The sequence below is a fragment of the Dipteris shenzhenensis genome, chromosome 2 (genome assembly GCF_047967505.1).
Source record: "Dipteris shenzhenensis isolate YYH24624 ecotype China chromosome 2, Dip_SZ_1.0, whole genome shotgun sequence".
NCBI classification, from domain to species: Eukaryota; Viridiplantae; Streptophyta; class Polypodiopsida; order Gleicheniales; family Dipteridaceae; genus Dipteris; species Dipteris shenzhenensis.
Genome location: NC_141597.1, coordinates 61,900,112 through 61,914,059, shown reverse-complemented (window position 1 = coordinate 61,914,059; position 13,948 = coordinate 61,900,112). Strand labels below are relative to the sequence as shown.

At 42.8% G+C, this 13,948-nt stretch overlaps 1 protein-coding gene across 1 annotated transcript; it reads right to left on the bottom strand.

Annotated features, from left to right (window-relative positions):
- Nucleotides 1-5,881: 5,881 nt before the first annotated feature.
- On the bottom strand, nt 5,882-13,667 carry CRR6 (chlororespiratory reduction 6). The gene is made up of 4 exons (XM_087396830.1): nt 13,341-13,667; nt 6,697-6,828; nt 6,302-6,534; nt 5,882-6,138 (listed from the first exon to the last, which is right to left on the bottom strand). Exons 1-4 carry the CDS (start codon nt 13,543-13,545, stop codon nt 5,929-5,931), a joined length of 780 nt encoding a protein of 259 aa, XP_087252956.1. The 5' UTR covers nt 13,546-13,667; the 3' UTR covers nt 5,882-5,928.
- Nucleotides 13,668-13,948: the final 281 nt, after the last annotated feature.

Here is a 13,948-nt window from a genome sequence, read left to right as displayed (position 1 = left end):
CTATTTCTTCTAGTTTCCTATTTCCCTAATCTCCCTAATTTCCTATTTTTTTCTAACCCCCTTTTTTTCCCTATTTTTCCTAGTTTTCTATTCTCCCTAATTTTCCTACTTTTCTATTCCCCCCCTTTTCCTATTTTTCCTAGTTTTCTAATCTCCCCCTTTTTCCTATTTCCCCTTAATTTTGTACTATTAATTTCTGTTTTTTCTACTATTTTACCCTACTCCCCCATACCCCCCCCCTTTTTCCTATTTCCCCTTAATTTTGTACCATTAATTTCTATTTTTTCTACTATTTTACCCTACTCCCCCATACCCCCCCCCTTTTTTCCTCTTCCTAAATTAAATCCCTCAATTCCTCTCTTTACTTTAATACCCCTAGTTTACCTTGGTTTCACCCCTTGCCTATCCCTTTTCTCTCCCTCGCTATGCCGCCCTACCTAATTTCCTTGAGTTGTGGCCCTAGTCCTCGTTGTGCAAACCGAGTGCCTTGCATTTTATCCCTCGAGACCCCTAACCTCCCCCGACTCCGTGACTACCCTACCCTCCCCTATATATTAAACCCCTCCCCTCACCTACTTCTCATTATGCACTCTAGCCCTCTACACTTATCATCCTCCCCGCTACCTCTACGCTGCCACCAGCTTCTCTGAACGATCCTTTGCAACCTTGTAGTCTCTACGGCTAGCGCAACCCCCTCGCCCATTCGTACACATTGCTTTCCCCCCCACAAGCTCCATGTGTCACTGCACTCTCACATGCTCCTCGTACTCCACTCCCCGCCTATGCCTCTCTGCAACTAGCTACCGTCAGTCTACGTTGTCCTTGCGACACCTGCACCTTGTACTCTGCTCCTTGCCTTTGCCTCCTTACTACCAACTGCTGTCGGTCTACGCTGTCCTTGCGATAGCACTACCCTAGTCCTTTCTGGTCCATGTCATCTCCTCACCGCCCCAATCTGCGTCGTCACGCTTCTCCATGGACTTTGAGGTCATTTATCCCCTCCTTCCTTTGTTTTGGTTTCTCCCCCTTTTTCGTTTCTTTTTTGTTTTTTTAAGTTAATTTAAACAATTAAATCCCCCTTTCCCCCTCTATGTTTCTATTTAACTCTCCAGATTGTGCAAGTTGCCAAGCCTAGCGGAATGACGCCGGAGACGTTGATGATGACCAAAGAAAAACTGATATGAGTCCTGCAACAAAAAGCCTTGACCAAAGAAAAAGTTCATCCCAGGGGGATCAATTTGACACCCATTGATTAACGTATGGAGTGAGATGGGTATCTGTTGGATACTCACAGTTAGCAACAAAGAGGCCAAATGATTGTGGCCCTTACACAGTCGATGCTGTTGGTGCTTTCTGGATTCTTGGCCAAGACTCGATGTTCAGTGCTAGCCTCCGCACGGGCAAGGAGCTGTTAGGCGAGTGATTAAAACTAGACCTGATAGAGATAGGGTGATCAGAGCACTACCTGCCTGAGGATGTGGATGTGATAGGGATAAAAGAAGCACCATAGAAAGCTTGGGTATTCCTCGCTTTTTCACACTTTGAAGCATGAAAAGAGTTTTCAACAGACCTAGTTTCACTAGCTAGGTAGTGCCATTTCCATTAATCTTCGCACATGTTTTTCCCATATTCCATCACTAGCAGCCCGTTTGAATCACGTGACTCCCTTTCGAATCTAAAATTAGATCAGTCAATTGGGAGGTGAGGAGGGTCCAACTATAATCGTGTTGATCATTGCATTAATTTCTCTTATATTGTTTTGTTAGCACTACCTTACAAGGGCAGTGCTCTATTGAGAGTTTTGCAAAAAAGTGTCCTCCCAATTATATTGTTTTGTTAGCACTACCTTACAAGGGCAGTGCTCTATTGAGAGTTTTGCAAAAAAATGTCCTCCCAATAGTTTTTGGACACCTCATGCCTTGGTTAACTACTTTCTATTCTAGTCTTTCTCTCTCCTTCCCTCTCTCTCTCCCTCTCCCAATCAACTCTCTCTCTCTCTCTCTCTCTCTCTCACACACACACACACACACTTCCTATTCATTTTTCCCTTACAGTTACTTTACGTTTTTTCCTTCCCCCCCCCTTCCCCTTCTAACACTTACACTCTCATTTCTCTCTCTCCCTAATTCCCCCCTTTTTTCCTAATCTTCCCCTAATTTCCTAACCCCTTATTTCCTTACACTTACACTCTCATTTCTTTCTCTCTCCCTAATTCCCCCCTTTTTCCCTAATCTTCCCCTAATTTCCTAACCCCTTATTAATTTTTCACTATCTTTCTATTTTCCTTATTTTCCTATCTTTTCTAATTTCTAATTACCCGATTTTTTCTAGTTTCCTATTTCCCTAATCACCCTAATTTCCTATTTTTTTCTAACCCCCTTTTTTTTCCTATTTTTCCTAGTTTTCTAATCTCCCTAATTTTCCTGTTTTTCCTAGTTTTCTATTTCCCCCTTTCTCCTATTTTTCCTAGTTTTCTAATCTCCCCCTTTTTCCTATTTTTCCTTAATTTTATACTATTAATTTCTATTTTTTCTAGTATTTTACCCCTCCCCCATACCCCCCCCCCTTTTTTTCTCTTCCTAAATTAAATCCCTCAATTCCTCTCTTTACTTAATACCCCTAGTTTACCTTGCTTTCACCCCCTGCCTATCCCTTTTCTCTCCCTCGCTATGCAGCCCTACCTAATTCCTTGAGTTGTGGCCCTAGTCCTTGTTGCACGAGCCGAGGGCCTTGCATTTTATCCTCGAGACCCCTCACCTCCCCCGACTCCTCGACTACCCTACCCTCCGCTATATATTAAAACCCTCCCCTGATCTACTTCTCACTACGCACTCTAGCCCTTTACACTTATCATCCTCCCCGCCGCTATCTCTACGCTACCTCCACCTTCTCTGAACAATCCTCTGCAACCTTGCAGTCTCTACAGTCTGCGCAACCCCCTCGCCCATTCGTACACACTGCCTACCCCCCACTACACTCTCACCCGCTCCTAGTACTTCGCTCCCCACCTACACCTCTCTGCAACTAGCTGTCATCAGTCTACGCTGTCCTTGCGACACCCATACCTCGCACTCTGCTCCCTGCCTATGCCTCTCTGCTACTAGTTGCCGCCAATCTACGCTGTCCTCGTGACAGCACTGTCCCAATCCTTTGTGGTCCACGCCGTCTCCTCACCCCCCAGTCTGTGCTGTCATGCTTCTCCATGGACTCTGAGGTCATTTATCCCCTCCTTCCTTTGTTTTGGTTCCCCCCCCCCCCCCCCCCCGCTTTTCCCTTTTTCGTTTCTTTAAGGTTTTTTTTTGTTAATTTAAACTAGTAAATCCCCCTTTCCCCCTCTATGTTTCTATTTAACTCTACATGAACAATTCTTCGTCGACATCTAATGTCCCCCCTTCTCTTTTTCCCTTTCTAGATAGTTGTCTCTTAAATCTCCCCTACATGTTAGTGTTTTTTCTGCCTTCTTTTTATGTATCTTTAAATTTTCTTCCTCCCATTAAAAAAAATCCCCCTTCTTTTCTAGTTTCTTTCCCTTTCTTTTTATTTTAAAATCCCTCCCCTCCATATAAATACATATGTCCCCCCTCTCTTTCTTTATACACATAAAAATCCCCCTCTCTATTTTTGCATCAACCCCTCTCATTTAACTAAAGACTCCTTACCTTGTTCCTCTCTACCTCTTCCCATTCCATGGACCTTAAATTTCTTTAATTTCTTTGGATCTTTTAGATCTATGGTCCTTCATTATACCCCTTGCATTAAACCCCACTCTCTCTTTTTCTCTCTCTCTTACAGTAACTCCTCCTTTTTACCTTCTATCTGCTTCCTTTTTTCCCTATTTGCTTACATTCTCTAAATATATTTTTCTCCCCTCTTAACCCCCTCAAACCACCCCTATTTTTTAAACTCCTATTAATTAAAACCCTTATTTCTAGTGATCATGCCGTTACTCCATACTAACTTTGTACTCATAATTTCTCTAACTTGCTTTATAAGTCAGTTGTCAAGTGTTTATTTTTACAGTGACTCCGATAACAAGGGAGGGATGTTTATGACACGTCTTACCAACTAAGGTTTAATTGATTCTCAGCACATTTTTCTTGTTAGATGGTGACAGGTAGGGAGACTCCCCTCTTCAATAAAAGTGATGCTGCCAATGACTTTTCAAAGCTTTACTGCTCGCTTTGTCTCTTTTGAAAAGATTGTTCATCCTTTAATGATGTTACTTCCTTTTTTGTGGATATTTATTGCAAAGTATTTCTATTAAAACATTTCTCTTTTTTCACTCTAAATTTGTCTACTCTTCACTATGAAAGGGGTGTTGTTAATGTCTACTACACACACACTTTCCCCTGCAACTTTGGACAGTTCCACATAGTGCCTTTAAGTCATCAAGACCGTTTTTTTTTGCTTTTTGACTCCTTGATCTAACTTGTTTTCTTTCTCTTCTACCCTCTTATACAGAAACATTCCTGAGATATCTCGCTCCAAGCAAAGACTCTCAACAATCCACTTCCTGCTCCCTCTCCCGCTTCTCAGGCAATACTCCCCTACTTTCAGGTGTTTGAGTTCTTTTTGTTTATAAAGACTCATGATCTTAATGCTTTGGCAGAAAACTTCCCTTTACTCATCAAAACCCTCTCCTTCAATTATTGGGTTAAACTTCTAAAATTCTCCCGCTCTAAAATTGATGGCGCTCTAGCAAGAACTCAAAGAGTTACTGATAATCTTTTTGCAATTGATCTCGATGATACCACTACTCTTATTATCACTCCATCATCCCCAACCTCGCCAACGACATACTCATCCTCAATGGTGCTTTCCCGCTCAACATCTCTACCGGTACAAAAGAGAGTGAGTTTTAAAGCAAGAAGTAGACTTGTGAGTCAATCGACGACGTGAGGCAATGACAAAAGGGATCGAGGCGTAGGTTGCGTACTTGCGAGCGAGTACGAGGCGAATATAACGAGGAGCACCTGGGTGAGGCGAGATGGACAACCAAGGTCCAAGGTGCCGCAATCGAGGCGAAGACGTCAAGGCTCGCACGCAGATAGACAACCTACCAACAGAGGGCAAGGAGAGAGCTTGGAGACACGTAAGACGACACAACAACCGAGGCAACGAGACAACCGCGAGAGGTGAGTGAGCAAGAGCAAGTAGGAGGCGACGGGTATTTAAAGGTTAGATAAGCTTAGTAGGGGAGCTTAGTCGGTAGAGATAGTCATAGAGACGGGGGTGGTTAGGGAGTCAGGGAGGGGAGACTCGAGGAGATGGGGAGTTTGGGAGGTGAGACGAACTAGGTAATTAGATGGGTATGAGTAGTGGGGTGGGAGGGAAGTAAATATGAAAAGATTTAAGAATACTTAGACACGAAAATTAAGGAGAAAATTAGGACTAATCTAGGAATAATGTAGAAAAATTTTTAGGAAAAATAGTGAGAAAGTAAGAGATAATTTAAGAAAAATTAAAAATTAGGATAAAATTAAGAAAAAATAGGATGAATTAGGAAATGAGATAAAAAGGAAAAGTAGAAAAAATAAAGAAAAGATTAGGAAAAAATAGGAGAAATAGTGAGAAATTAGAAATAATTTAGAAAAAATTAGGAGAAATAAGAAGAAACAAGAAATAATTAGGGAGAAATTTGAGATTAGGAGAGTAAGGAAAGTTAGGAAGAGAAGGAAGAATGGGAAAAATACAAAAAATTAGGAGAGAATTAGAAAAATTAAGAAATAATTAGGTGCTAGAGTGGGGTAAACTGAGAGGTTTTAGTGGAGTTTAGGTTTTAGGGAAAAATTAGGAGAAAGAGAGGGGAGAGAAGGGTAAAGAGAGAGTAAGGAAAAAAATTCTAGAGAGAGAAAAGAGGAAAGGCAATCTTAAAGCATCTACTTAAAGATTAGATATGCACGTCCAACCCAAGGCTTTACATAATAGTCAAACTGCCGAATATGGAGGGGATGTCTCCAAAAGCTTATAGAGTTCATCATCAATATTGAAGCCCAGCATTTTTAGCATATCATTCATCTTGGCAGAAGGTTTAGCCACCTTACAAGCTCCTAACCATGGGTATATGATAAATAATTTTTTCATTGCAAACAATTCAAGGGCCTCTGGATTGAACACTATGCCAAGTCTTCTGCTCATCTGTCAAAAAGGGAAGACATAGCAAGTATCAATTTATGTACATTGATCACATCTTATGTAAACTACCACACTTCATGAACAGTCGTTGAGTGTCGTAGACTCTTCAATCTTTGCATGATGTGAAAGAAGACTTCTAACTTTATTACCCCCCTTAGAACCAGACCTGGTGTGGCACCAACATGGCAGCATATCGAGCAAGCTCCCCTCCTCGCCAATCTAAAACAACCGGGAGCCAAGGATAGGCAGCATCAAGTCGAACAAACCATAGCCTTACATCAGGCATTTCTGACAGCTCACGGGAATCTAATGGATCATCTCGTTCATAATTTATTACAAATCCGACTGTACGTTGCATCAATTGCCTCGGATCTTGAGGTGATACCGTTGTGTGGTCACCTGCAAGTCAATTGAATACCTGCAATCAGAACCAAACACGATCTCAATGTCTAAAAGCTAGAAGAAATTTCCAAATGAGTGTGCATCTTTTCACTTATTAAATGTCATCTACAAAAGAATAGATTAACGGTAAAGATATTTGACAAAGAGCATCCTTCCCACCTGTTTGATTTGCATAGCCTCTAAGCACGTCGTGAGCAGGTGACAAGTCTAACCTCCTGATGATGTCTTTATCAATAGTTATGTCAATGCGCCCTAGTGACGGAGGCGGTGCTGGTACCACCTCTAGACTAACTACAAATAGAAGAGGGAAAGTAGTGAGTCTCAGAATATTGGAATGCTAAAATAGAGAAATGACGAGAAACAATATCAGCATCCATTCTTAATAGTTGCTTCCTCAGTGAACAAAAGTGTATTAGAAGGTGGAGGGTTAAGACACATAGAACATTTCATGCAATCAAAACCAAAAGACTCTCAGTCTTAAACTGATGTATGGCCTGATGTATGGCTGTTTACTCTTTCAGACTATTATGTAGGCACTCTAAAATAATGAGGGTTGTTTTTTGCACTCCTTGGGGGCTGCCATGTGCCCTCCCTAAAGCAGATGTACTAGACAGGTTCTTGCTGTCCCATAGACCTTTTGGTTTCCAGTGGACGTTAATAGACTTTCTTTCATTCTTTCTTTCTCTCTCTCCGTCTGTTCAGCCCATAGTAAGCCCACTGTAAGCCTCTCCGTCCGTCCGTACTCGGCCCATTGTTGTTGTCTGTACTCAGCCCGCTGGCCATACTGCAGACCGTAGTCTGTACCTCAGCCTATCGTCCGTACTTCACAGGCTGTCATCCGTACAGCCCTCTCAACTCGCCGTCCGTACAGCTCGCAGCATGTCGTTCGTACAGTTCGTCGTACCAGTACCATACATCTCTTGTACTTCCTCCAAACAAGCATTTGCTCCTAAACCCCATGCAAGGCTGAGCCCTTGGCCTAGCCCTGGGGGTTAGATATAGTCAAAGGGCAAGACAAATTTGCACAGGTCATTTGTGATGGAGTTCTCCAAGACAAAGCTGTTCCCCTCGACTCCAGCCAGCAAGAAGCCATCCTATGCTGATATGGCTTCAACACCCTCCCCCTATGCCTTAACATACCACAGATTTCAAAGCCAAGGAGACCCACATGAGAAGATTTACTTTCTACAACAAGAACTCAGGGATGCAAAGCTTCGAATTGCTTCTTTGGAGAAGGCAATTTCAGAAATGAAGAGCAATGGCAAAGCTCCTGCACCACACCTTGTGACTAAGGTACAAGAAATTGTCATTACTCAGCTCAAATCTATAGGACAAGAAATTACAGCAACAATGCATAGCAAGAGTAACAAATGTGATGTTTATGGAGAGGTACAAGAGCAAGGAGCCATAGCAAGAAACAAGAAGATCTTATGCATTGGGGGATTACAAGACAGTTGCATTAATTGTTTTGATGAGGAAGGTGAATACACTGAGGAAGAGAGGTATACCCAACTCAAGAAGGCAATACCACAAATCAAATGGGATGAGGACATAAGGCCTTATCACCCGAAAAGGGAATCAAGTACAGGTCTACTTCAAAGCAAATATTTCAAGAACCAAGATTCTCAAACAAACCAACAAGATGAAGGGCACTAGAGTTTGGATATCTGAAGAGCTCACTCCAACTCAGCTCAAACAAAGAGCAAATGAACTTACCAAAGTGAAGGGAGCATGCAAAGAGGGCAAATGGACAGTTTATCGAGATGGGCAGGCACTCATTTGAGACTTCAAACCTAGACCCAAAGACTCTCAGTCTTAAACTGATGTTATTCAGACCAATTTCAGGGTAGTATTTGGAATGTAATAGTTATGCTATAATAATTTCGAGCTGAGATGCCATGTGCACTACTCGACTCTCTGGTCTATCCATATGTTGCAAGTCATTTTGACATTTTGCACTGTCCCATAGGCCCGTGAGGCCCCCAGAGGACGTTAATATGACTTTCTTTCTTTCTTTCTCTCAGAGAGTCTCCCCAGCCCTCCCAAGCCCATTGCAGCTCCCCTCCCAGCCCCTGCCCCTCCCATTGCACCCCTTGCCCTGCAGTACACACAGGCCCAAGCCCTCGTCAGCTCAACCCCAGGACCCCTCCTCCTCTCATTGCGCCCCTCCCCTTGGAGTCATGCAGCCCTCCAGCCCCTCGCAGCTTCCCTCCCAACCCTCAGCCCTCCCACTTCAGTCATGCCTCTCCCTATCCCCTCCCCCCCTCCTCTTCCCTGAAACCCCTCCTTCCACACCCCCAGCCCCCCCCTATAGGTGCACAGCCTCAGCCTCCCCCCATCCCATTCCTTCCCCACCCCTTGCAGATCAGTATTGCTGCTGCTGCTACTGCCACCTTCTGCCTACTGTTACTGCTTGCTGCTGGTGATGCTGCCATATCTGCCTGCTGCTGGTGCTGCTAACATGCTCGTGGTGAGGCTGCATAGAGGGACACAAGGCAGCTCCAAATCTTCATCTTCTTTGTTCCATCAAGTTTTCCCAAATCCCCAAAGCTTGGGATGTGGAAAGTCTGCTTGCCATGACGAGGATGTGAAAGGCTTAGGAGGGGGAGTGCGACCTTTCTCCAAACTGAAAACATAAATCTATTCCTGAAACGGGGTTGCCTCTTTCTCGAGAGGGGCTCCTTCCTTCAGGGTTGAAGGAACAAGGCAAGGCTTTAATGAGATCCATGGAGATGCTATTCCCATCTTTCAGGTGGAATAGAGAAAGGGTAGAAGATGCCCAGTAATAAGTGACACTAAGTAGCTCGTAATTTTTGTTGATGCCTGGATGTGTTGCATACGGAACTACATGGCGCTCTTGCAACAAAAGTCATCATACATCCTTGTCATGAGAAACCCAAATACCATCATGATAATACAGAAGGTCATTTTTGCAAGAATAGGACGAGAAAATCCCTATTCTTTAGGAAATAGTTGATCTTTGAGAAGAACTTGTGCTGTTCTGCCGAAGTTCTTTATCATGCACATATTTGCCTTTGAAAGATTCTGAGATATCAACAAAAAGAGTAGAGGTTACCATAGATGAGGCTAGAGCTAACAAATTCTACCCAATGTGCTTGACGAGCATACATAATTGGTTGAGTGAAAATATACTTCAATGAGTGATGATCTGTTTTTACCACAAAGTCCGCTCCCATAAGATAATGTTTCCATGTGCGGTAGACATGAACAATAGCAATGAACTCGTTGTCATAAACCAGATATTTGGAGTGGATGTTAGATTGTTTATGCCCATCAAAAGCAATAACTCTGCCTTTTTCCATCAAGATTGCTTCAGTAGCTATGTAGGAAGCATCAAGTCATGACCTCAAATGGAAGATTGAGGTCAACAATAGCCATAATTGGTGTTGTTGTGAGTGGGTGCTTAAGTTGTTGGAAACTATACTTTGTTTTGGCAAGCCATCAAAAAGCTGTAGTACTGCAATCTCGGAGAGCTGATAAACCCTGAGAAAAGAGCATACATCATGAACATTCTTTGGGGTGAGCCAAATACAAATAACCTCGTTCTTTTTGGGATCAATTGAGGTGCCTTGTGATGAAGTGGCATGCCCCAAATATTTGAGCTTGGTAGAGAAGAACTCACTTTTCTTGATGTTAATGTAGTAAAGAATTTGTTCGGAGAACTTCAAAAACCTAGGTTCAAGTTGTTGCTTGTGTTTGATCAAGGATGCTGAAAACTATGATGTCATCCAAGCAAACGATGACAAACCTACAAAGCTATGGCTGGGTCTTCATAATTGTTTAACCTGGACAGCATGACCAAACATCCATAATGCCCGTAGTTTGTGTGAAAAGATGTCTTGTATCCATCTCCTTCTCATATGTGGTATCTGGTGATAACATGAGCAAAGATATTCTTTGAAAAAAAAACATGAGCAAAGATAACCTTGGAGAAGTTTGCTGCATATAAGAGTTGATAAAAAAGGGTCATAAATGCGAGGCAGCGGTACTTGTTCTTAGCTGTGAGATTATTAAGAGCTCAAACTTATTCTTTTTGTCCACAAGGAGTTTAGAGAACTAAACCGGTTGCATCTAATGCCAGATGTGAACTTTATCAAGTAAATCTGAGACTTGTCTTTGAATTTCCTCATGCTGAGTGAAGGAAACCCGACAAGGAGGCCTTGACGGTGGAATAGTACCTGGAATCAGTTCGATTGCATGGTCCATTAGCCATCGAGGTGGTAAACTGTGTGGTAACTCCTTTGGAAATATTGAAGTTATCATTTGTGAATCCATTCCTTTACTTGTAAAAAAGAGACAATTGGTGTAATAGGAGAGTCTCTAAACAATGGTCTCAATAAGTTAACAAACTGGAGTGTACACTGTGAAAACTAATGGAAGGATTGTTAGAGAAGATCACTGATCCACCTGTGAGCCCCCGTATGAGGACATCAGGGCAGTGCATCTGTAGGCAGGTGAGGGTATGCTGGGCCGCAACAGTGCAGTTATCAGCATTTTAGGGTTTTGCTGTCTGCAAGCTGTGAATGAGGGTAGCAAACAGTGTGCCCTTTAGGCACCTGTTTGGACTGCCTTCTCAGCAGAATTTTGGGACTGACCAGGTCAGCTGAGCTGGCAGTCAAACAGACCTGCAGGTCATGTCAAAGGGCCAGACCAGGTCAGGTAGAAGGACCAGACCGGGTCGGCTGGGTCAGTTTATTAGGGCTCCTTGCCCTATATAGAGAGGCCTCAGTCTCTCTATTCTGCATCCCACTGAAGCCCTTTCAAAGGCATGCAGGAGCAGAATTTCAGGAGCATCTCTTCCTTCATCTATACCTCAGTTTGAGGAGTCGTCCTTAACTACATTTTGCCCAGCACCCTGCTGGACTTTTGCTGCTTCACCCTGAACCAGTTCAGCCAATTTTGTGATGAGCGAAACTGAGTATATCTTGGAAGTTCCTTTGCTGCTCTATTTCCTGTTTTATTTACAGTTTGTGGGTTCAGTTTACTGTTGTGTATAGGGAGAGAGTCATGTATGTTTCCCGCTGTGCATAGGGGCATACTTCAGCTCCTGAAATTTTGACATGGTATCACAGCCTCATCAGCAACTCTTGCAATACTCCAAAGGTAACGTACAAATTATGGTAATCGTTCTTGCGATACTCCAAAGGTAACATACAAATTATGGTAGTCGTTGATCAGTTGTAAAAAATGGTACATTTCATCCCTCGTAAGAACTTTCCTTCCAAGGTGTATATAATGTTAAGCTAGATGCCGATGAGAGTGGCAACTTGTTGAACTGGCTGGCCCCCTATCACTAGTGCTACCAAATGTTCCAAGCATCGATTCGTCTCCCAAACACTATCCCTTAGCAAGAACTTGGGTTGTTGTTGAGAGGGAGGTCTCGAACCTGAATATCTTGACTCGTAACACGCTTTCCATCTACCAAGTAAGCCTGGAAATCATCTCTTTGGGAAAAGCATGACACCCCTTTGTCAGCTGTGGCAAAATTTGTATGCTCTTGCTTACCTGTAGGAAAGTTTTGATTGATCATTAAGCTCCCAAAAGAAGAAGATGAGTAAATTATGTTAAATGGGTTCTTTGGTTAGACTATCTAGTGGCCTCTATGGTTTGGCACTCGGAAAGACATATAATTGGTATCTAGCAATCCTCAAGATTGCACCTTTGGTCCTGAATCAATAAGTTTGAGTGTGCCTAACCAGAATAGGCCACCTAACCATGGTGTCTCCTGGGTTTGACCTCTGTTAACCAACTCTCGAGATTATAGTTCTTGGGTTGGTCCTCCATTACCAAATCGAGGGACTTCACTCGATATTTACAACTTGTGTGGACATCGAGTCCCTGACCCAACCATCCTCAATTATATCTGAAATTGCAAGGAAAACTTTAATAAGAAAAATCAAAGAAATTATAGAAGAAGACATTGATATGTTTTGCTTAAAAAAAGAAGTTATGCTTTGACAGACCATGGAGTTGGAAAATGTGTTGTATGACCATGCAATGTTGGGAGCTTGGGCATTCTACATGAAGGCTAACTAAAAGCAGGAGGGATTTTGCAAGGCTCCGCCTGCATGTATTTTTTAAGTTTCCACAAATAATCGGTCGGTTGTGTAGTCCTCCACACTAGTTGTTGACACGAAGCAGGCTGCAAGGCAGCTAGGTCTCTCTCTCTCTCTCTCTCTCTCTCTCTCTCTCTCTCTCTCTCTCTCTGCGCCTTGCAGACAGCTGACTCTTTGGATTAGTTTGATGATTTGATAGATGGTAATCTGATTTTTATAATAGCCTGAGAATGTTCAGGCCAGAATCATTTCACTAAACAATCTATACTCTTTAACAAAGTGCCAACAGCCTTGACTTGAAAACCTCTGTGTGACCTGGAGGGACACATCGTTGGAAACAGCCCTCAAATTTGTTTAAATTCCCTCCATAAATACGATGCCATAAGCTCAGTTGACAAGCCTCAAGGAAATAATAATGCTACGTGGTAACCAGGACATATGTGCATATATATTTTCGTGAGGACAATCTCGTATGCATTGATTCAGAGTGAAAGACAGTGGCAAGCAGTATGAGGTAGAACAAAGGGGAGGGACTGCGAGCAGGTGCAAGGGCGCAGAAGTGTCCGGAGATACTAAAGTGCATATTTTAAGTGCCTCACAATCTAGTAGCTACTGGAGGTCCTATACAATTAAAATATATATACAAAAGAACGCAAAACTAAGATTTATTAAAGGCAGCGGCCAACTGCGCCAGGAACAACAGAGCTGTAAGGAAGGTGAGCATACCATCTTCATCTTCGATTGACGGGAAATCGACCTTTCCATAAGGATTGTAAACGTCTACTTGAACGGCTCGCTTTAATGATGTCAATACTACTGTTGAGATCTTGCGCTGCTTGAAAGTGGCACCAGAACGTGACGATAATGAAGAAGAAGGAAGAAACGCCTGAGAGGTGTAAGAAACGAGACTAGGCAAGAGCAAGCCCGCCATGAGGGGGCACCCCTTTGAGTTCGGAATGTCTTGAAGAAATGCTATCGTCTGCTCATTGGCCTTTCTGTGCTTTATCTAAGTCTCGAACCCAGTTGCCTTTCCGTGTTAGTTTAAGTCCCAAAACCCCCAACAGTGCACCACCTCTGTGGATAATGGATATATGGTCAAAATGGATTTAAACTATACCAAAAAGTTAATCATTGTGTTCTTCCAATCAAATATGGTCTACATGGAAACGTTTTGGATTAACCAAGGTTTAACTAGATTTGCGGTAGGCAGACTTTTTGTGGTTGAGCACGTAACTACTAACTCCAAATCGAACCTGAATCCTAGTAATTTATCAATTTTTTAAGAAAAAAAGCAAAGGAGCAAAATGGTGGACATGAGATGCGACATAGAGGTC